A 23,522-nucleotide genomic window follows, 5' to 3' on the forward strand; every position below is an offset into this window, starting at 1 on the left:
CGGAACCATCGCTCCGCTCGCAGCCCCTCCCCGGGCCGCCCCGCTGCAGTGCTACCGTGTCGGCGGGGGGCGGCGGGCGAGAGCCGGGCTGTGTGCGGGCCGAGAGGCAGCAGCAGCAGGAGGAGGAGGAGGAGAGGAGAAGGGGAGAGAAGGAGGAGGGCGGCTCGCCCGCTGCCCCCCCGCTGCCCGCCGGCCCCGGGGCTGGGTGCCGCGGCGGCCCCGCTGCCCAGCGCGGCGGGGGGCGGCGGGAGGATGCGCGCGGGGCGGGAGGCGGCGGCGGAGGCGGCGAAGGGCTGCCGTTCCCGGGTCGGGCAGCTAGAGAGCAGTGCAGGGAGCGGAATCCCGGCCCAGGAGCGTGGCGGCGGCGGCGGCGGCCGGGCGCTACGAGCTGCCTTCCTGTGCGGGGCGGCCGCGGGCTGGAGGCGCTGAGCGGAGCCCCGGGCCGCCTCCCCGCAGCGCGCTGTTCGCCCGCCGCGCTGCCCTCTCCCATGGCGGAGACTAAAATCATTTATCACATCGACGAAGAGGAAACCCCTTATCTGGTGAAGCTGCCCGTCCCTCCGGAAAAAGTCACTTTAGCCGATTTTAAAAATGTCCTCAGCAACCGGCCCGTGCACAGCTACAAATTCTTCTTTAAATCCATGGATCAGGATTTCGGGTAAGCCGGCCGCCCAGGTGGCGATGCCGTTTCGGGGGGGGTAGGGGGCTCGGGGGGGGTCCCGGTTGCTCCGTTCCGCCTTTCCCTCTGACAGCCCGGATGGGAGAGCACCTGCTGGGCTGGATGGAGGCGGGCGGGCGCTTCCCGCGATGAGGGGCTGCGGTTGGAAGCTCCGCTCAGCGCCCCGAGCCGCGCATTGCGGCACCCGCTGGGCTGGAGGCCCCGCCGGCGGCTGGCGGGGAAGGGGGGGGAGCGGCGGCCGCTAATATGGCGGCCCCGGCTCTGACAGCTCCCCGCCCGGCCGTTCGGAGGCCTCGGCTCGAGCGAGGCTCCGTGCTGAGGTCGGGGCCTGCAAAACGCGTCTCCTTTGGGGGCTGTGCTCGATGCCGGCTCGTGCTGCTTCTCCTCGCGGCTCTGCCAGCCCACCGGCTGCTGTCAGAGCTCCGGTGCCGTTCGGGCGGTGTTTGTGGCCGAGTTTCGCCGTCCTCCCTGCCCGCGTACCGGCCTTATCTACGGTCGATAAAAGAAAAGCGATAAAAAAAAGCCGTTCTGACAGCTCGTAACTTTCAAAACCCATTAATCCCTTTGTAGCAAATCGCTTCTCTTTGTACTCGCGTCTGTCGCTGGCACGGCGATTTTTATTTCACGTATCAACGCCTCGCCAGCAGAAAAGAGCAGGTCTGTGGAATACTAACGCCAGAGCCGAGTAACGGAGGGGCTGGGTGGTGAAACACATCGCCCTGTTACGTCCCCTATCCCCGAGACCCAGAGATACCCCTTTTCTGCTCCATCCACCGTGGAATGTGGACGTTGTTTGTTGACACGTATTTCTGATGTGGCAATTCGTTAGCGTTGGCACGCCGCTGTAGGGATTGCTGGCATTGCTCGTGCGTTGACTTGTTGTCGATCGGGATTGTGAAAACACGCTTTGGGAAACAGCTACACGAAATGTTTGTTTTCAAAATACAGCTTTTGAAAACGCCTGTTTGTAAATTTCTCTCCTCTCCTCCCCCCCCCCCGCCCCCCAATGATGGGGACGTTTAGGAATCCTGGCTCGATGTTTTTGTGGTGCAGCCTCAATGAAGGATGATGGATTTGTTCAGGCAGCGTTTGTGTTCATTGCCACTGCTTGCAGATGTTGGGTGTGAGGGAGAGCGAAAGCGGTGCTGATGCTGTTGGGTGTGCTGGTGGCATCTCTGGCACGTGTGGGCAGTAAATCCTGTGGTGGATTTGTCTCAAAACTTAAAGGGAGATGGGCTGTTCTCCTTGTCTTGCCCTAGAAATGGTGGAGGATGAAGGGCTGTGAATAGGTGGTTAGGCTTAGCACCTTAAATTCTGCTTCTCTCATTTAAACTATGGTCTCAAATGTAGCCAACCAAGACAGGGGCTTGTTTGTGAGGGATTATACAACATTAAGGTTGGAAATGATTACTAAGATATTAAAATCCAACCCTTCCTCCACTGTGCCCCACTGAACTGTGTCCCTCAATGCCACAGGACACCTCCACTCATGGTGACTCCAGCACTTCATTGGGGGTGGAGGATGACTGCCGGACTGCGATGCAGTCAAGAGACGTGAAACTGAATGTGAATCAGTTCAGCAGCAAATAGAGGTTTGTAACTTTGGGGCTAAAAAGGCTCAGAGGACCCCCATAGGATGCTGGCAGCTGAATGCATACAGAGGAGTACGCCCCTGACTTTGCTTGGGAGATTTGTGCTGGACCTCATGGTTCACCACAGGCTTCCTGTGAACCCCTGTGTCACCCTATATTATTAACTCCTGAATTTTCTCTGAGCTGTAGCAATCAGTTGTACATGAGCAATGCCACTGACTTTGTGGTGGTAGAGGCACACATCAGGGCCAGGTCACTTGTAGGATCAGGATGGTGTGTGAACCTGGCTTGCATTCCCACTGACATCTCTAACTGCCTTTTGACTTCCAGTAGAATTTTTATGGCTGAGTTATGATCCAAAATAGAATTGGATTTGTAATAAAAAAGCTAATGCACGATTTCACTGCGCTGACAACAGCACAACCACATCACAGCTCTTTCTCCTTCTGTGTCTGTAGGATGTATTCAGGGTTTTAGGATATCCTAAGAGCAAGCAGCACTTTTCCTTTCTCCCTTTTTCTTCTTCCTGCTATTTGTCACCTTTTCAGTACCATAGAGCACCATGTTATCATGGGTTCACCTCTAATTCCCATGAAGACTGGCTGCTCTGCCCTCAGGATGAAGGTATGACAGAGGCTGCCATGATCCAATCTTCAAGAGTATTCCAACCAGCTTCAGTGTACACCACAGTCCAGGTGAAGGCTCTCACAGGTGCTGCTGCTGAGGCAGGAGCCCATCATCTGAAACAGCTGGAGGTAACCCACGCCTCTGAAAGCTGTCAGTCGCATTTTAGTCTCTGTTTCTCTTGTCAGCCAAACTGTTGTTGCTGGGATAATCTCAATTACCTGTGAAAATTAGAGAATTAGGAGGAATCCACTATCAGTCTCTGCAGTCTCAGCAAGCGTTAATGGTAAATTTGGGCTTTTCTCCTAATCTTATCTACAAGCTGACTTTCGTACTGTTGCAAATAGGTAATTATAGCTGCAGTCACCACTAACCGTAAGAGCGTTGTACACCTAATTTCTGCCTTACCTGCTTGCAGATGCCTTCCAGAGAAGTGTGTTCTGTAAATGGCTCTTCAGCTGCAGTAACATTTTGGTTTTCAGAGCTCTCCTCGTCTGTCCCTGGTGTCACTGCATGCTGGCTGTGCAGAACTGTGATTTGGCACAAGCAGCACTGCTTGGCAGGGTGCTTTGTAAATCCCAGTATGGAGCAAAAAGTCATTCCTGTGTTAGGAAAGCAAATGTTTTCTTGGAGAAGTGGAGCCTCCTTGAGAAGCCAGTGATTGGGAACCAACGCAGCAACCCTGCACATGTTGTTGTAATTAAGGCCCGGCCTTTCCTGGATCCTGAAATAACGCAACAAATAATTGTGTTCAGAAACAGTGGATGTGTTGAATTGTTTCCAGCGGTGGAAGATAGAGTTGCTTACCATTGGGACGGAGCTGGATGTGGACGTGGAGCCATGTCAGGCTGTGCTGTGACAACAGAGCAGCGGTGAGTACCTGCGCTGGGCTGCTTCCAGCTGCCCTCCTTGGAAGGTGAGCTGAGGAAAGCTGCAGGAGTGGCAGGTTTCCTCCTGACTTCAGTGAGCCTTACAGCCTTAATGTTACCCTCTTGGTAAAGCTGTAAAAAGATCTAATGTGTAACTTTTTGGCTTTCCTGGCAGTGTTTCCTTGATAGAAAAACATCTTCCCATGCTGTTTCATTTTCTGTTCTGATTTCTGTGCCACCTCTTGAGGGGATGGACCTGTCTGTGTTCTGCAAGCCCAGGCTTCCCTGTGGACTCTGTCCATAATGTCATATTTGAGATGCAGAGCGGTTAGCTGTGTTCTCACTTGGACTTGACCCTTGGAAGTGCTTTGTAGTTTCTATTTCTGTTCTCATGAGTGGGAAGCTAAGCTGGAACGTCACGGGATTGGATTCATTAATGTGGTGGTATCTACCAAGAGGGAAAGGTAGAGAAGGGGCTATTTGTGATGTGTGTTTTATGGGCAGGGAGCGCTGCTGTCGGCTGCCTTTGGTGCTCTCTTTCTTCCAGGGAAGGAGATGGGAGGTCACTTCCTACCACTGAAATTATTGATTCTGAGGTTACAGCTGCATGTCCTTGTAATGATGTATAATGCAATTTTGTTGATTCTCTGATGATTGAAAAATAACAGATAACGGATGCATCTTAGAGGAAGGCTATGGTTTGTGGCGCCGGGGCTGTCATGACTGCAGCTCTGACAGCTGCATAAACTGTGTAGGATCCAAGTGATTCATGATGAATCCGTGTGACAGATCCCATAATAGAAACGCTGATCTGCCTGCTGTAAATATTTGGTATTTTCAGAGCTTTTCTTAATAGCTCTGTTTTACACCATCATTCACTTCCAAAACCACAAAATTAGTAATGCATGTTATTGGAGCATTCCCACCTTGGAGGCTTCGTTCTGTGGTTTTATCTGTAGGCAGTATAGGATGCTGTGCAGGAGATGCACAGGAAGGGCAGCTCCTTTGCACACATGGGTACAACGTGCTGCTGAATTTGGACCTTCTGCTCTCCTCCTCTCTGTTTGGGGAATCTGTCACCAGGGCAGGGGCTGCTGGAGCAGAGCGAGCCACTCCTGTGCTCTGCAATCTCCATCCATCACATTCCAAGGGAAGTCTGTCCTGCCATCCTTCTGGGTGAGGTTCAAGTCTTCATTCTTTCCATTGTGTGAACTAATATACTTTTCATTGTGCTTCTTTTGGGAGCACTTTGAGGAGTGGCTTTTAAGGCATTCCTTTGGCATCAGCAAAAGAACTTCCTTTCTAACTGTACTTTTAGGTGCAGCTGTTTCTTGTGCAGAAATTGCTTTTCTTGGTACTCAGTGTCTTGAAAAGTAGTGATTGAAAGCAGCAGGAATCCAGCCTGGATGGGATTAAAATCTCTGTTTTTACCTTGCCCTTAAGGGAGATCTGACCAAGAGACAGGAATCACAATTGAGAAGTGTCTGATTGTAGGGATCTGGAATAGTTTAATCATTGGGAAAGCTTCTCGAGACAAGATATTGAAGGAGATACACTGGATGTGTCACCTAGAAAACAGCTTTGATCTGCATGTCAAATTCACAGAAGTCTGCACTCATGGAATATAACCAGGAAAGCCATTGTAAAAATCCTGCCAGCAAAGAAACATTGGGCAAAGGTGTGGAAACCGAGTCTGAGCCACACTCCTGAAGGCTTTGGGGCTCAGCTGTGAGCTTGGACAGCTGTTTTCCCCACTGGTTCAGGGCAGAAGTGCCTTTCAGGTGGGGATTTGCCTTTTAGGTGCACTCTCTTTAATGAGAAATTTTTGCTGGTGTTTCAGAGGGATCCTCCAAAGACTGAAGAGCAGCATGAAGAGGTGCATACCTCTGCTGCGATAGTGAGCATGCTGGTGACAGGCTGTATTTCAGGTGGGTTGCAGGCAGGAGATTATCTTGTTTGGAACAGGATAAAAAAGAAGGCAAGGGGTGCACATTTGCATTAGAAAACACGGAGCTGGTGGACTGATGTGCTAAAACTAACAGGCTGGGAAAGTGATCTTTGCAGCTCAGTGACAGAAGCATTGCTGCCGAGCTGAAGGCCATGGCCAGGTTACCAACCTGAGTGATGGGCAGGTGGATGAGCAGGTAGGAGGTGCTGTGCCATGAACATTCAGCCTTGAGATACAAGTAAGGATCCCTGACAATACAGCCTTGCAGAGCGCCCCTCTGTGTGCTTGATTTCCCACGTGCATCTCTGCTTTCTGAGTCTCTTTTACCCTCAGTGTTACTGAGGGAAGAGGAGGGCTTAGGAAGGAGGAGCTCTGTGGAGGTAGAGATAACAGGGCCAGGTTTTGTGATGATTTGTGTCCTTTCAGGGTTAACCCTCTGCGTTTTCTCCCCTATTCCTTATCTCAGACTGCTTTGTTTGTAGATGCTGGGAGACATCTGAGGCGCAGTCAGACTGGAGAGAAGCCAGCAGTTTACTGGGACACGGAGTTAAGGACTGGGGCTTCCACTAGTAATGCAGTCACATAATTAACCATATACGACTTTGCACATGCCTGTGGCATATTTATTGAAAATATCTTTTGGATGGCAAGTGTGTTTGAACAGATGGAGCAGCAAATGGCATCCTTGGTGAGATGGTTTTTTTTTCCCCCCCGTCCCCCTTTTTGGCCACGGTTGCTGATCTGTAGGCTAGGAGGGAGGAGGAGGTCTGTAGGAGGAGGGAGCGGTTGCATAATAGTGCAAGTTGTCTTCAGGTCACGCTCGGGCAGCTGCTCTGTGTGATGGAGATAGGGCAGAGCAAGGGGTGAATGCACAGTGTGTTGCTGAGCCCTGGGACCTCTGTGTTGTGGGGTAGCAGGTGCTGATCCCTGGTGAGCTCACCACGAGTCTGAGCTTCTCACTGGGTTTCAGCCAGCTTCCACGTGAGCTATTCTGTCCCGTGAGCAATGCTGGTCTGAAAGTGAAGCTTGCAATGGTAGGAACATGCCTTTTAGTACAGGATTTCCTCCAAAAAGAAGACAAACCCCAACCAAGCTGTTAGGTGAAGTAGGTTGAGTTCAGAATTGCAGGGAATTTAATTTGTTCTTTGAGACAGCAAAAAGAACCAGCACAGGGCTGTGTGGTCAGTGAAGGTTTCACCAGTACCTGCAGAAGGTTGGAGTGCTGTTAGTGGTGGAAGAAAACGGGACGTTGCACAGCTGAAGCACTGAGCTGAGACCTGGGAAATAGCAAAATAATTGCACTCAGCCCCAGCTGAGTTAGGGTTGGACTCAGCTGAGCTCTCAGACACACTGAGCAGTGCTGAATTGAGGCCTCTGTTGGCTGCTGGCTTAATGAGGATAGTCTTTGCTTCTTTGGGGTTTTCCTATTTTCTCTGCTGAAATTCACAAACCTTTTTGTTTATACAGAGATCCTGCTCCTTACTGCTTGTATTTATCCAGCACCTGGCTGTTTGCTGTTTGCTGCTTTGCTGTTTGCTGGCATCAGAAAGCACTGTTGTAATACAGATAAGAAAGATGCATACAAGAACACCATGCTAACAGACCCCAAAGGCCACAGCTTTTAACCACACTAGGTTAGCTTATGTGTATTTCATCAAACTGATGCTGATAGCTGTCTGCAGTACAAGCCATTGCTTATTTTAAAGTCCCAGCTGTAATGTGATCCAAATACTTAAAGCAACCACTCTTTCTGCTGGAACCTGAGGACTGCTCTGCTCTGAGGGTGGAGTACGTTACATTTATTAAAGCTAATGCTATGAAAACATGCAAAAGGGTTACATCAGGTTTGGTCTGCTTCCTGTGGCTAGTGATCAGCAGCAGGACAAGTTAGAAAAACAAGTTTACTACTGTTCATTTAATGAACACCTCCCCAAAGCGAGAGCTCAGGTCTTCTTTCCAGAGCTCAGCCTTCAGCATGTGCACAGAGGCTGTACAGCTGTTGGAAGCATCAACCAGCTCTATAGGATGCGAGTTTGACACCTTATCTACAAGCTTGCTAATGAAAATATGTCTGTGAAGCAGGTTGAATTAAATGAGACTTATTAAGTAGAATTGTTTAATGATTACCACTGCTGTGGTCTGCTGCAGGAGCGTGAGCGGGCAGCCAGCGCCAGAAGCAGACCCACATTCAGCATGGAGGAGTCGGCCACAAAAAGCAATGGAACAGATTCCAATTCTGAATTAAGGAATTCATTTACATGCAGTATTTCAGCCTGCAGAGATTTCCCTGGTAGATGAGGTGGGGCAGAGCTCACGTAATTCACCATACCTTGTAGTCTTTAGAGCTGCTTGGTCCATTTTTAACATCTCTGGGGGAAGTGTGTAGGATGAATGTTTGCAATTACAGCAGGGAGTTGTGTTCACAGCCTGCTCACCTGCCTTGTGAATGGGGAAACTGCAGCTTGCGTTCAGAAGGAGGCACCTCCTTTTGTGTTTGTAAAAGGGCAAGCTTGTTTTGGTTTGAACTTCAGCAGCACAGAGGTGGGTCTTTTCTCTCTGTGTTTATGGGAAGCTGGAAAGGAGCAGCGTTATCCTGGAAATTCAGAGTGGTGTAAGAGGTTCTGACATCCAGTCCTGCATGAAGCCAGGTTTAATTCCAAGTATCTTAAAGCCACGAAACCCTGAATCCCCTGTTTAGCCTTATACATGTATTGCTGCAGCTTAGCATCTAGCTTCTGGTTAAAATGCTTAATCTTAAAATGCTAAGATTTCAGGGTTTTGTTTGGGAAGAAAAGAAGAGCGAGGAAGCTGTTTGGGGAGCACCTGCTGAGCTCAGCCCTGCCCCGGGGATCCCAAGGTCAGCGTTCCTTCAGCATCTCCACCTTTGAGCTGCAGGGACCCGAAGAGAACTTGAGAAGGCTCAACGAGGTGGCAGTGTCCTTTTGGTGACCGATGGCTGCAGATAGGTGCAATCTGTGCCTGGTTCCAGGACATCCAACAGGGCCCTTCTGGCAGGACTCAGCCTGCTGTGCACAGAGCACGCCGTGTTGTTGCCAGTCCTTTGTTGCCCTGTTATGTTTGGGGGTAGTTTGACTGTACTGAGTAATGGAGAAGAGGTGGATGCCCTCTGGTGATGGAGGACGTGGCACAGATTGAAACAGATTGGTATTGCTTGGTCCTGTCCTTGTGTTGTGGTGTTTGTTTTAAAGCTTGCTTGTGCCTCTCTCAATTTACTCCTTTGTTTGCATTCTTTTCACATAGGGACTCCTCTGTTATTTACTAAAGCTGGTGTCTGTAAACTGCTGCACTGTGCCTAGCAGCAGTCTCTTCTGGTACTGTTTATCAGGTAATTACTTGCCATATCAAGGACTGTTATCTTTTCTTTGGTTATATTATAGGTAAAGGAAGCAGCCTCGTGTTTTGCTAAACGTCTGCTTTCTGTGCTTTGATTGTGATATTACAGAATACCACCGGGGTGAGTAATTAAGCTGGTGTTGATCTGTAAATGAATCCTCTGCTCTGGCAGCCTGGAGTAAATGTCAGAGTGCTGTAGCTTGCCATTGCCAGCGTTTTGAAATCTCTATGTGTAGCTAATGAGAAAAACACACTTGGATCTAGTTGAAGCACAGATATTTGCGTTGAATTGTGCAGAGTTGCAGTATGTGTATGCAACCCCAGGCCCAAAGAACCAACTGTTTTCAGACAAGATGAACTGAGTAGGTGGGTGGAGAAGATGGAAAGGGGGAGCCCAATATTCTCAAAAATGTCTAATATCACTTTTAGTGTTTGTTTAATCAGTGTTTGCTTTCATTCACTTGGCTGGGGTTCTGGCTCTGGGCAGATGATTCAACTTGTCTGTTTTTCCTGTCGCAGCAGAACGTGTTGTTTTTTCACAACCATTCAGGGTAGGTCTAATTCTCCTTTCAGTGATGTTAGAAGAACCATTCCCAATCACCAATTAATGTGCAGAAACACAGTCTTGTTTGCTTATTCGACTGTTCCAAGACAGGTTATTTTGCATCACATTTCTTTTGTTCAGAGATTGAGCGGTGAATGCTGGCAGTGCTGCCTTTAGATTGGCCTGCATTGTTAGCTGGGCTCACAAAGCTGGTGTGACAATTGGAAACTGAACGGTAATTGAATCAAATACCCATTGAAAAGCATGTTGTTGATGATAAAATATTTGGAAGTTGCAAGAATGTCCTTTCCCAATGGAACGAAGCTCCGTGTCCATCTGTGGCCTCCAAACAGATCTGTGTGTTGTCCAGGGTGCAGATAGCAGCTCCCCATGCAGTGGTGGTGATGCATAAAAGATGCATACAAGAACACCATGCTAACAGACCACACTTCCCTGAGTGCAGCAGACCTGGTGAGAAAGCAGAACTGAAAAAGCACGAAGGAGGCAGCATCTGTTGGTAGTAACATGATTTCTCCGAGTTCATGGCAGCTCCAGCTGCTTCCTGACCCCCTTTTACTTGCAGATCTTACAAGAACAAACATTCCTCTCCTTACACACCCTCCAAAAATTGGCAGATGGGTGAACCTCTCCCAGAGCAAAATATGAAGAGGTCAGGTCTGTTGTCCTGAGCGAGTCAAGAGCTGCATCCAGCTGTCTCCTGAGGAGACCCTTTTAGGTATTAATGTTTTCTTGCTTACCCAAACATGAGAATAACCTTCAGGTAGAACTGAACCATTTGCACTGAAATTTTCATCAGTTTCTGGATGGAAACTGGCTTTTCTAGTGGAAGTACAGTGCTGTGTGAAAGCACATAAGCCATTTGTTAGCTGTCCATGCTGCTTCTATCTGTTACCATCTTTATTTTGCAGGATATTTTGTTGCTTTGTCCTCTGTGTGCGTGTCTTTGGACGTAGTGTGGTGAAAATATCCTCCTTTCTCAACTGCAAAATGCCAAATGGGTATCAGGAATATCACTGTTGAGGTAGAGAGCAGGGAGAGATGATATGGGCATGCAGCTCTGGATTTTGCTGTGGCCTTCAACTCCCTTCAGTGTCAAAGCTGAGAGAAGATTTTAAGTGTACATCATGTAGAAAACCTTTGATGTGTAGCTGTGCTTTTTCTACCTAGTTACTGCTTGCCTTTTAGCAAGGGGCATTTGGATCGGGCTGCCACTAGAATGGCATTTTCTAAATTAATTAAGCACCAACTGGTGGTTTAATGAGTATGTTGGGGAAGGATGTGACTGGTGATTTTGCTGATGCTGCTTTGGGGTCCCAGCTCTCAGTGCAGGCTGCTGGAACCCAGTCCTCCCATTTTCTGCTCTGGAGTTTAATTGACTGAGACAAGTTGCTGAGCAAACACAGAGGAATTTACAGTGCTTCAGGAAGGAATGACCTAAATATTTGCCCCATGGTTGTGTTGTGGGTTATCTCCATGCTGAGTGTAAACCACTGACACGAGGGTTACTTTAGGAAATAATGATGGGTTTTGGTTCATTCTCTAGCCTTGGTTAGATGATGTGTTATAGAAATCTTTTGCAAAGGTATTCCAGCATGTAGATACCTAAAGTATTGCAGAGTGATAAGAAGTGCTTTCCACAGGTGCTTTTGACTGTATTTCTGTCTCTTTTGAACTAAAATATCTTTGCTTTTCTCACTGTCTCAAGAACTTTCAGTTTGCGATGTCTGCCATTTCAGCTCTCGCGAGCATGAGCCCCAGCAGCTGCTTGGCTGAGAGTGTCTGTGCACATCGATGGATTTCATGGGGGGAAGAGATTCATTCATTCCAGACATGTGCCAGGGATGAAAACCCATCGATCTGAAAGAGCTCAAGTTTGTGATGTGATTGCAAACTGTGCTGAGTCACTCGTGGGGCTCACACCTCAGCTTTCTGTGAGGGCAGTTAGCATAGCTGGTCTAACCCAGCCTCTTTCAATGGTGGGGTGGGGGGAAAGGTGACACTTCTTTCTCTTTCCTCTCACAATTTGCTTTGCCTCTTCACAGTTGCTGGTTCTGTGGTCCTCGCTGGGTGTGCTTTGTTGCTGATGGTGTATTGTTTGAACCTGAGGGAATGTTACTCATAACAAAAGCACAGGTTGCTGTTAGATACCTCACTGAGATTACAGCATTCCCCATGATAGCAAAATAGACAATCATCTTCCGTCCTAACAAGCGTCCTGTGGCAGTCCTTACCCACAAAACAATGAAGCATTACTGTGTGATCATAACTAGATGCTTGAAATACTCCATTAATTATCAGAATGTCTGCAGAGGGGCACTGATCATCACTGATGGCTTGCCTTGTGGCTTGCTGCAAAACAGAAGTGATAGCTTTGGTTTGCTTTTAAAGCACTAAAGGCCCTCTCACTGCTGCTTCCCCTCCTGCCAACTGCAGGAGGAGATCATAAAGGGATGGAGCTGTTATTTCTTTCTTCCAACGAAACCTTGTAGCTGTAGTTAAAAGCGTAAAGCGATAGGAAAAATATTTTGACTCTGTGTCAACTGAATATTACCTGTTAATTTCAGTAATAGTGATACAGATGATTAGAAAGAGAGACAAAGCAGACATGCCCCTGCTCTTCTGCTGCTGTCAGTCGGTGTCCCAGCCCTCTGGCTGTGGGTTGTGCGACCCACGGATGCTGCTGTCTTTGGGCCTTGCACTCCAGTGCAGATGCCAGGGCTGTGTGTCAGGGAGCTGCCATCTGCTCTGTAAGCAGAGCAAGCCAACTGCACCACAGCATATGGAAATTGGTATTCCAGAAGCCCTCGTTCACCAGCAAAATGCAGATGTTCATCACATTTCCCTTTGCGGTTGGTGGTGCACTGGGAAATGTCTTGGTTGTGAGTACTGTGTGCTGCTTCATTGGGCTTCCATGGAAGTTCCTGCAAGTGCAGATGGCACGTGATGAGCATTGCTGCAGACCATGGTGTGCTGTTAGCAGTGGGCAGTGGAGTGGGAAATCTCTGGGTGTGCCAGGCTGGGGCTGCAGGACCTCCATTTGCTGAGCCCAGGGCATCTTTAAGTGCTTGCTTCCATAAGCATTTCTAGCCAGAGGAGTTGATTCCATTTCTTTCTACAGGATTAAAGAGAAAAAGGCAAAACTTGGAATGCTCTTGTGTCTGAACAGATGTACTGCAAGTATCCTAGTCTAGGAAGGAATCCATCTTTGGCTAAACTGTGTGCATACCAGGAAGCAGGTCATGCTTTTATTTTTCCTGTTTATCACCATTAACCAATAGTCAACCTGTTAGGACAGTTGGGAATCTGCCTTCAAAAACTGCCTTGAGTCTTTGCAGTGGAGCTGTGGAGTTTTCCCAGGGCAGCAATTTACCAACCTGTTCTTATGCAGCCCTTTCCATGACTCAAGATAGCTCTTTTGCTTGTGTTCCTTCCTCCATGCTCTGCCTGCACCCTAAGCACTCAGGTTAAGAGCCCGTTGTCTCTCTAAGGTCTCTGGGGGCTGCAGCTGAAAGTCTCACAAGCTCTGTGGAGTGAACTTTCTTCTAGTCTTTCTATGGACAAGCCTCCTCATCTCCTTTCTTTCTCCTTCCCTTTCCAATGTGAAGAGAATGACTGCACGGACAAAGGCACTGGTTTGGGATTTGGGGTTTGACTGCTGTTTTTCTCTCTTCCATCTCCTTTGAATTTGAACTTGAGTAAATGATCCAACCCCTGATATTGCAACCAGTTAAACTCATGCCTCATTTAATACATGCACGTGTTGTACCTTTGGAGGAGACTGTAAGCACATTACAATTACATGCCCAGGAATCTTGTAAATACAAGGCTTTCTCTTTTGGGTTTCAGTTCCCATTTGTAAGATCTTTTAAATAAGCTGAGTCTTGCTGCCAACTGACCCAAGCACTGAGTTTGCAGGCACGGAAGCATACCAGTACAACTCATGGTATCTGATCAGATTTCTTTCCTTTTGTTTAGCTGGATGGCAGAGGCTCTCCCTCCCATCCCCACCCATTGCTGTTCTGTTACAGTTGTTTCAACAGAAGCTCTTTGCAGTGTCCAGCTCCCTGATCCTTCCACCTCCATCTGGGTGATGCCCACTGTTGAATTTGCTGTTGTGGTGGAATTGTTTAAATTGCAGGGAAAAAAAATAATCATTTGCCAATGCAAAGACTTTTGGGGCTGCTGTCAAAATGTTTCTTTCTCGTGACCTATTTTGGTTATAGACCCAAACTGACAAAAACTGAAAAAAAGACAAATGGAACAAAACCAAATGAGCCTGGAGGCTGCTGAGTACAGGGCTGAGGAGGCAGAAAGGATGTGTGACAACATTTGTCCTTATTAGGAAAGGGAGATGCAAAGAAGTGTCTGACACTAATTACATTTTGCTCTTAGCAGGAGAAGGAGCTGCACAGCAGCAGCAGGTGATGGCAGGATGCAGGTGCTGCAGAAAGCAGAGAAAACATGAATATGGAGGAGGCTGTGGGCCAGCTGTGTTGCTTTAACTGGAGATGAAGAGCTGCTCATCTGAGGGAGAGGCAGGATTCCTGGTGTCATGGGGAAAGCTGGGGGTATGTGGTCATCACAGATTATCAAGCAAGTGCTATGCTTATAGACGTGCTTGACAAGTTCCTTCGCTCAGCCTATGCAAAAACTCTCATTGGCTTCAGTGGGACTAGAAAATAAACCTGCAGTGGTACATTGTGCCTCCCAAAGAGCTTTGGATGCTTGGAATAAAGGTAAAGTAAATAATGGACCTATTGCTTGTGTTGGACTAACAGTGGGTGTAGGATTTGTTTTGCAGTGTCTCATGCAGTGCGTCCTCGTCAGCTTTGAATCAATGGTTTCCAAAGCAAGGTGAATATATTTGTTATTCTCAGTGCTTTTTCAGGCCTTGAGCTTGTAAGAATGATCTGTAATGTAGCTGGGAGTCCTGTTCCCTGTGCAGTATTAGATAGATGCATCTGAAGGAGAGCAATCAAACAGTTAATGCTGGAAAGCCTGCCTCTTCTGTCTTTCAAATTGTCCCAGCAGGGGTTGCGTTTCATGGTTGACATTAGCCATGCTGTTCCAGCTCCTGCTTCTTTCACATCCCGCTTTTCATCCCCCCTCCCTCCTTATGTTTTTTTTTTTTTTTTAATACATCTCTTATTCAGTGTGGTTAATAAGCAAATTTGTCATCTGCTTATTTTTGTCTTTGCTAACACACTTCCCTCCCCCCCCCCTTCCCGCTCAGTCCAAATTAACAGTAAGCCAGCGAATTGAAGATAATGCTACTGTGAATTATCCTTTGCTGCAGGGCAGCTTTGCATTTTTAGTGCCAGGCTGACTGCAGTTTGTGCTACTGAAACCAGGCAGTGCTGACAGAGCTGGGCCTTTCCCCTGGCAGGAGGAAAGGAGGGGCAGAGTGGCCACTCCGCAGTGTGTTGTTGTTGGGAGCATCCCCAGCTGCTCGTGGCCTTGGCCTACAAGTCCCCCAGGTGTACACAAGTGCTCCTTTCTTAGGGGAAAAGAACAAAGGGGTGAACATTACTCTCATCCTCCTGGTGTTGCCCTCCCCTACTGGTGCAGTGTGAGCTCCCTTGAGGAGAATCACTGCTGCTGTGTTCTGCTGCCATTCCTGAGCGCAGTGGTTCATCCGGCCGTGTGCTCTTTGTTTGGGCTGTGCATTTGAAGCCTTGGCTCCTTAAGGCTCTGCATCTCAACCTAAAAGCTGGGAAGGACCTGTTCCCTGGGCTAGGCACTTAATTGGCTCCTATTTGCTGCTAGCTTTTTCAGACCGCTGTAATTACCGTGGTGACACTGATGTGATAGGTGTGAGCCTGTAATGAAGCTGGAGTAAACACGCCAGGTTTTTCAGCTGGTGGGGAAAGGAGTTGCATTGTGCTGTTGTTTGCTTTGGTAACCATTGAGCAGTAGGAAAGCTTTTCAGCTGGGTGAGGGCAGTTTAGGGAATTGAGACCAAAGTGCAGCTCAGTGTGTTTGGGAGCAGGGATCATTGTGTTGTGCTGGCACTGGGGAGCAGGCCAGAGATCTCTTGGGAGTGGTGAGGCTAAATCGTGATGCATGGGGATACATTGGCACAGGGTGGTAAAATGACAAAGGGGAGAAATCCACAAAGGCGTAGCCCCTCTCCTTTTAAAGATGAGGTCTTGCTTTTTGTCCTCCAATGAAAGAGAAGAGGAATTAATGGGAAATGAGCGAGTAGAAATTGTAATTACTGATAGAGTGACTGTGGCCTGGAATATACTGGATACAAGAAGCAATTCGTGGCATAATTATTAAGCCAAGCCTGGCAAAGCGACCATAGGCTGCTCCCAGTGATTATGGACACGATTAGCTTTGACAACCTTGGGTCTGTCGCTCACATTCCAATAAAATGTGTTGCTTCAAATTAAGCAAAACCAGAACTTGTATCTTTTTTAGCTGTTAGAAACTTGTGGCTCCTATTGTTCCTTTTTCCCTTTACCTGATGGCTGTTAGGAGTGATGGCAGAAGGGATTTGTCTGAGTTCCAAGCTGCTGCCAAAGCTCCCCACTCTATGTCCACTGCTAACTGGGGCACTGTGAGCTCCCAGCAGCAGATTGAGCATCATAATTAGGAGCTGTATATGTTTGATTTCTTTGGACTAATGTTATATAGATCAGGAATTGGCTTTGTAATGGCACACAACTGGAACATGTGCAAACACCCATGGCATTACATTAATGTAAATGATAGTGGGTCCTTCTTTTCTCTATAAGCTCAGTGTTGCCTAATGAAACCATTGTCAGACATCTGTCCTTTGAGGTTTGTTTTCCACTTTACTGATCTTTTTTTCCCTGGATGAATGTTTAATAAATACACAGCTAACAGCAGAACTAAGGAGTGAGAAAGGTCTGTAGGAAGTTCAGTGCTGGCACTCTGCTGAAGGTGCTGCCCTTGTGAGCCACAGCTTTGGTACTGGCTGACAGCAAGGGGAGAATACTGTGGAGAGAAGAGAGATATTAAGATGTTTTGACTGTACTGACTTAAGTAACGCTCTGCATGATTAATTGAATTTTATTATGAGTTATTTGCACAGAATTGCCAGCCTAAAGATAATTATAAGAGCAGTGATAGTTTGACAGATTGCATGAATGACTCCATTCTGACTGGGTTTGCTGTAGTGGGAACAGTTATGCAGAAAGTTTCACTTCTTTCTCACCCATAGTATCTCTTTTTTTAAAGCTTCTTTTCCTCTATAGACTCCAGGGATCACTAATCAGGATATCATCCTGTTAGTTGGTAGCTGCTGGTAAGTGTAGCAGAGATGGGACTTGGCCCCAGCAGAGTGGTCACTAGCACTGCTGGGGCTGCCCTTATCTGGCTCAGCCAAGCTTTGTGCTGTGCTCAGGGAAAGCAGAATGGCAGAGCAGAGTTTTACTCTGAGAGATGCTGCCTGTATCCTTCTGCAGAAATAGGAGCTGGACAGCTCAAGAAGCTTTTCAGATTTTATGGTGTGGGTTGGCGAGTTGGAGCTGTTCAGCCACTTTTTGTAGGTTAGTAGCAAAAGCTGCAACAAGATCAGACTCAGCATTTCACCTGCTGCAGCTTTCCCGTGTCTGTTGATGTTGAGCCCATGGGAAGTTTGACCTGTGAAAAACTGCTGTGTGCTGTGGGTTGTGGCTTAGCTGGCAAATGGGATTTTGGTGCTTGCAAACAGTGCAATAGGAATTTGGGCTCTTCTCATTAGTTTCAACCTGATACGGCAGCAGCTTTTGCTTCTCAGATAGGATTTGGAAAGAGATCTTTGGTCCTGCTTTGTGTCTGAGGGTTGGGCACATCCTCCAGTCTAGAGAAACGACTGCTCCATCCATTGAAATTAAGACAATAAAGGCAGGAGGGCCTTCTGGTTACAAACTAAAATGGTGGCTGGATTATTTGTTGCTGTTCTTTTTCCTTCTTGTTCAGTTCCTGGTGAAATTCCTCTCTGGAGCTGCAGTGCAAACCCAGCTCAGAAGGACCCCGCGTTGTCAGCCCTGCAGTGCTCTGCCTCGTCCTGCAGCTGCAATCAGCCTTTCATCTCACCTTTTAGACGATGGTTTTCCCTGCAGAAGGCTTATCTCATACTGTATGGTGCCAGGATAATGAGAGCCTACTTTTTGTTTCACAGGGCTTTAAATAAATAAAGTAATTGGCCCTGTGTTTTCCCCCCTCTCTTCCATACTAATGCTCTGAGCTTTGTTTACTGGTAAATTAAGGCAAGGTTCCATTGCTTCTATGTTTAAACCTACAAATACTCATTTAGAAGTCAAATGTACCGGGCTTGGGCAGGTTGGGAATGAAAGCTTTGCATTTTGCTTGCTGTCCCTTCTGCATATGGAAGAGATTCAGTTCCCTCCCTGTGATGCATGAACTCTGAGCAGCTTTTATCTCGCTTTTCTCAGCAGTCTCTGAAACGACTCCTGAAAGAGGTGGGGAACCAAAAGGGCAGAGCTGGGCAGCCCAGGAACAAGCAGCTCCTGCATCAGGATGCTCTGCCAACTGCTGGGCACTCCTTAACATGGGCACAGTGTCAGACATCCATTCCCGTTTTGGAGTGCTTGCATGTCCCACCCTGACTTAGAAAGTGCTAGCTTATCATGGTGAGCAATCGCCATCCCATATGGGCACACCTCTAAAGACTGGATTTTGTGACAAATGGCAGCTCTCTTTTTTTGATTCCTGACCAGACTTGTAGGCCCAGTTCCTCTTTGAAGTTGGGGTGTAGGTGGAATCTTGAATGGAAAAGGTCTGATCCAGCTTCTCATTACACTACCAGCTCATCTTGCTACGTTGCAGTCCCACCAAACTGTTAGAGGCTGTATTTGTTCCTAAGGGGAAGAGGGCTTGGAAGGGGTACCAACAAGGGCAACTTTGTCTTGTGATCTGCATTCCAGAACACTTTGGCCGTGGAGACCATCCAGGACGCGTGCTGGATAGCTGCAGCAGCCACAGGGTGGATTTACATTGTACCATTCCTGGGCTGCCTTGGGGACTCAGTGAGAAACTGTGCATCAGATTGATCTGTGTGTCGTTTTAAGGCTGCAAGGGACCAGCAAAGCTTTCTGCACAGCTCTGTGGGAGATTTGTCCCTTTGCAGGTGGTGTGGAGGTGAGCACAGAGCTGGGAGCCTCCACCTTGCTGTCCCTGTGCAGCAGGTGTACGACCTGTGCTCCTCACCACACATCCCTGGCATGTACCAAAAGAGCTGATGAGAATAAATGCAATGATTTTCACCACAAGGGTGAGCAGAATTCTGCCATTTCATTAAAACATGTCTAGACAAATAACCTAGGGGAGAGAGATATTATCTCTAGTGAGCCTTTGAGGTTTCTGCATGGGGACCATACTAAATAAACTCATGAATAGCTGCTTTTCTCTCCCAGGTATCTGGAGCCTGGGAGTACTGGAGCCACATAGGGATAACCTGATTGGCTTTAGCTCCTCGTTAGCAGTTAGGTGAGCCTGCTTGTAAGTCACTGTTCTGTGAGGTATTGATTAGCACTTGTGGATATTTTTTGATTTAGCTTTATTATTATAATGAGTCGCTTTCAGGAGCACACAAAAGGAGCATGTCACAGATGAATAAGAATTGATTCTTATCATGACTTGCTCTGGTGTGTGTTTAGCATTTCTTGCTCTTGTGTTGGTTGACAGCTGACAGCACAATTGTACTTTCATTGAAAATGAATGGAGTACTTGTAATGAGAGGTCTGGAGCTGCTGGCTTGTCCCGTGGTTACACAGAGCAGTTGATATAACACATTACCAAAAGCAGTTGATATAACATTACCAAAATCTGTTTCTTTCACACAAGAATATTTTATCCGTTTTATCTGATACTGGAGCTGCCCAGAACCTTACATGCCATGCAGTCTCTTGCTGCCCATCAGTGGGGCTAAGAGCTGTTGGTGATAAGCCATGAAAAGCCTCATGAACCTCATCTTTCAGCTCTCGGGGCTGGCTGGGAGGGTGGCAGCTGGGTTGGAAACTGCAGCACTGCAGTGAATTGGGGTGCAGCTCTCTGTGTGCAAGGTGGTGGTGGCCTGGCTTCAGCTGCAGAGCTTCACAGCAGGCTGCATCCCTGCCTGGGCACTGCATGAGTGTCATCCGCCAGCACTGTTTGGAGAGTGAGTTTTAAAGATAATTGCACCCTGGGGAAAGCAAAATCCAAGCCAACTGTTTCCAATGGGCATTCCACAACCAGCTTGCTGCTGGCCGTAGGCTCTCTTTAACAGTGTTTTTCCTAGGTTGTTTTCAAGAACTGTTTAATTTTATGGGGGATGGTTAAATGATTATTTATTATTTGTAACTAAGGCAGGGGAGTTGGACTTGGAAATGTGGGTTTGCTTCATGATTTTGCTGACTTGTCCCTTTGTGTTGTGACTTCTTTGTCTTCGTGGCAGAGCTGACGACGTGTGTCTGTCATTTGGGACAGCTGCAAGAATAGATTGATTCATTAACACTGGTGAGACAGTAATACAGTCAAATAACTTACTAAATAATGTGACTTTTTCTTCTCATCCAAGTTGTGATACACTTTTTGCCTTCACTTGTGCCAAACACAGCCCAGTCACAGCCCTGGGATGCATAAGGACCTCAGTGTCAGTGAGGATGGTGACTGTCAATATGATTTGTATCACTTCTCATTATACTGCGTGCCTTCAGATCAGCCCTTTTGGTATGGAATGAGCCCTGAAAGACAAATTACGTAGTCATGTTTGATGAAGCTTAAAAGATGTTGCAGTACATCATCTTCTATTTATGATCTGCCAAAACAGTTGGCTTAAGGACTGTGAGGTTGCTTGCTCTTTTTATTTATAAGCTTTTTCTGCTGATTGACTTATCATCCCCTCCTTCCAGTCAACTCTGTCACTGAGTTTATGTAGTTTTGCATTAGGTGCCAATGCACATTCTTCTTTCTTACTATATGTTCAGATATATCCATATATGGCTGATACACTCGGAGGCTAACAAATAGGGTTTGTTTTTTTATGTACATTAACTGATGTCTTACAACATAGAACTGCTGCCAGGCAGAATTGAGGGGTTGATTTGACACATCTTCAGAAAGAGCTTCTTCCAAAAGAGCTTTAACAACACTTCCTTATGGCTACTGAAGTCAGCAGAGCTTCTGCCAAGCCACCAGCTGGCACTGGTGGAGTGCAGATCTCCTGCTGTAGCTCTGGCTGTTGGTCCACGTGCAGATATCAGTCAAACCTGCACGGGAAGCCAGGAGCTTCTGAAGGAGAGATTGCTTTTGAGTGGGCTTAGCTTCCAGGTCTGCCAAAGCAGGTAGCAGAACGTTACGACTTCCCTTAGTATTAACTCATTGCAGGTGTGGGCTTAGGATTACTTACGGTTTTACTGATTTAAACACCTCCTCTGGAAAACTGCTGCTTCATAAATACAGGCTCAAGTTGCCCAGAGATGGAATCTTCATACCTGGAGATGCTCAGAACTGGAAGAGATGTGGCCCTGGGCAGTGAGACCTGCATTGGGCAGGAGGTGGCACTGGGTGACCTCTGGTTTTCTCTTCTGACCTACATGATTCCATGATGCTACAAACCAGAGCTCATGTCTGAACAATCTCTTACCTTCACTGTGGTCATTGGAGTCAGTGAACATACAGAACAAATGGCTTAATTACTTCACCTGCTCTCTGAGGGTCTCCTAGCAAGTAATAAAAAGTAGTGAATGAAACTGCTTTCCTCCATCTCCCATCAATAAAGGATGGTAAGAAAGAGTTAAGGAAAGACTTGATTAGGATCACAGTGACAGAATGGGATTAATCTGCTGCTAAGGTTCTATTAGATGTGCTCTTTGTGGCATGGTACTTATTAACCTGGAGTGATAAATGACACTGCGGCTTCATGCAGTGGCTCTGGCGAAGAGAAGCAAAAACTGCTCTGCTGTTTGTGCTTTCCAGGCTCAGAACCTGTGTGGACCATAAGCAGATGGCAGCTGCCTGGTTAGCCTCACTCTTCTGAGTGGGCAGGAAGAAATCTGCTAGCTCAGTGAGTCTTAGTAAGTCTCCCATAGGTGTGCATGATGGCAGTGCAAGTGTCTGCAGTGCTATCAAACCAGTGTTTAATAGCTAATTGTCTGCAGGGTTACGAATTGTGGGTCCAGTTGGGGTTCTTAGGAAGGAGTCAGTGTATCTTCTGTGGCAGCAAACGGCTTGGCAGAGGGATGAGAGCAAGGTTAAGCCTGAGCAACCCTTGGTCCTAGGGCTAAAATCCTCTTTGGAGGAAAGAAGGCAGCAGGGTGCAGGGAGGTGATGCTGCAAGCCTGTCGCCAAAGCAGGTGAGGTGCTGGGAGGTGGTGAAAGCTGGATTTGGTGAAGGCAAAAGCACCTATTAGTGCAGGAGGCTGGGAGCAGTGCCAGAAGATCCAGACACAATTCCAGGAAGCAAAAGGAAGGAGGGGCTGTTACCAGCAGTGATTGTTTCGTTTAGTAATTAGTCCTGAATTCTCCTCTAAGGCAAATAAAGCAGAGGATGTGAGCTTCTGAGAGCTCCCCCCTCCTCTTCCCTGCACATCCACACCCTTTCTTGCACGTTCTCTTTCTCAAGTCTGTGTTCACTCAGGTTTGATGGTAAGGAGCTCTGGGTAGTGTTTGTTGCTCTCTTTGCTCTGACTCTGAGTAGTTCCTAACCTGATTTAAGCAGAAGACTGCATATGCTGGAACAAGGATGCACGCATCTCAATCTTGCCAGCAGCTGCATGGAGGTAACAAGCATCCCCTTTTTTGCAGGGAATCTCCAGCTGTGTGTGAGCAGGGGATGTGTTTCGTGCTGTCAGGTGGTTCTTGCTGACAGATCAGGTGCATCACCTCATCTTCCTCGTGCTGCTGGTTTGAGTGGTTCCAGATTACAAAGTTCTGCTCAGACTGAAGCATGTGACTGCCTCTGTTCGTAGCCCTTTGCTCCCTTCTCCCCTCCCTGAGAGCTGGAAGGAGCTGCTGCTTTAGTGCAAGTCACCATTTGCAGAACAGTGATACTTGAAATTAGTGGCTGCTGCAGCATTGGATGTTCTTGGCACTGCTCATTGCTACCCAAAGCAAGCTGGGATTACAGTCTGTCCTCCTCTTGCCTCATAGCTCCAGGCTATATTTAGTAGTTGGAGTTGCAACAGATCTGAAGTCGTTCCCCTTAGCTGCAGCAGAAAGCTGATGCCGTGGCAGGGCGCACTGAGGGGGGGTGGCTGGTTCTCCATCAGGAGGACAACTGGAGCAGCCTGTGCAGCACTGCAGGGAATCCCCACTGCTGTATGTGTCAGGTGCAAAAGGGCCCCCAACACCTCACAGCCAGCATCTTCTCAGTCTTATTCCTTGCGTCTTACAGCAGAACTTCTGCTTCTGGTTGTCACTTGCACTTGGTTGGTGTGTCCTTATCTTTATATTTAAAAAAAAAAAAGAATGCTGTCATTCCAAACACGCAGCTGTCAAGATAAAATGATTTACAGCATCTTTTTCTCCAGTCCCATTATTGGATCTTTGTTGAATGCTCTCTGCAGGACTCTGAAACACAAAAGGTAACGTCTGAATTTCAGACTGGGGCTGGAGATCTGTGCCAAGCTGAAATCCTCTGTCTGCACACAGCTTGCAGCTCTGGAATTACAGGTGTGAGAGCTTCCCTGAATTCTCAGAGCTGCTTAAAGCACTGAGTGTTGATTTCAGTGGGGCTGCTCTTAATTGCCTCTGTAGAGTCGAGTTATAAACAACTAAAATCAGTGCTGAAATCTCATGATCTGTTCCTTATTGCCAAAAGGTGAAGGGAGGGAGGACAGATGCTCTAGGGATTAAATGAATATTTTAAAGCATTTTTTCCCAATAGTAGGAGCAGGGTGAAGGCTGCCTAATATTGAACTGCAAGCCATTAACACTGCAA

At 47.5% G+C, this 23,522-nt stretch overlaps 1 protein-coding gene across 5 annotated transcripts in view; it reads left to right on the plus strand.

The window, feature by feature from the left end:
* The first annotated feature begins 266 nt into the window (after positions 1-266).
* Positions 267-23,522, plus strand: part of DVL1 (dishevelled segment polarity protein 1) — a 57,119-nt gene continuing 33,863 nt past the window's right edge. For 2 of the 5 annotated variants that reach the window (XM_048967986.1, XM_048967987.1), the window contains exon 1: positions 267-658. In XM_048967986.1, the coding sequence (XP_048823943.1) occupies positions 489-658 (170 nt within the window). In that variant the 5' untranslated portion in view covers positions 267-488. Of the gene's footprint in view, positions 659-2,554; positions 3,768-23,522 lie in introns of those variants that run through there. The other 3 variants (XM_048967984.1, XM_048967985.1, XM_048967988.1) reach the window with 2 other exon arrangements.

Source organism: Lagopus muta, chromosome 21 (assembly GCF_023343835.1).
Source record: "Lagopus muta isolate bLagMut1 chromosome 21, bLagMut1 primary, whole genome shotgun sequence".
In the NCBI taxonomy this organism is placed as follows: Eukaryota; Metazoa; Chordata; class Aves; order Galliformes; family Phasianidae; genus Lagopus; species Lagopus muta.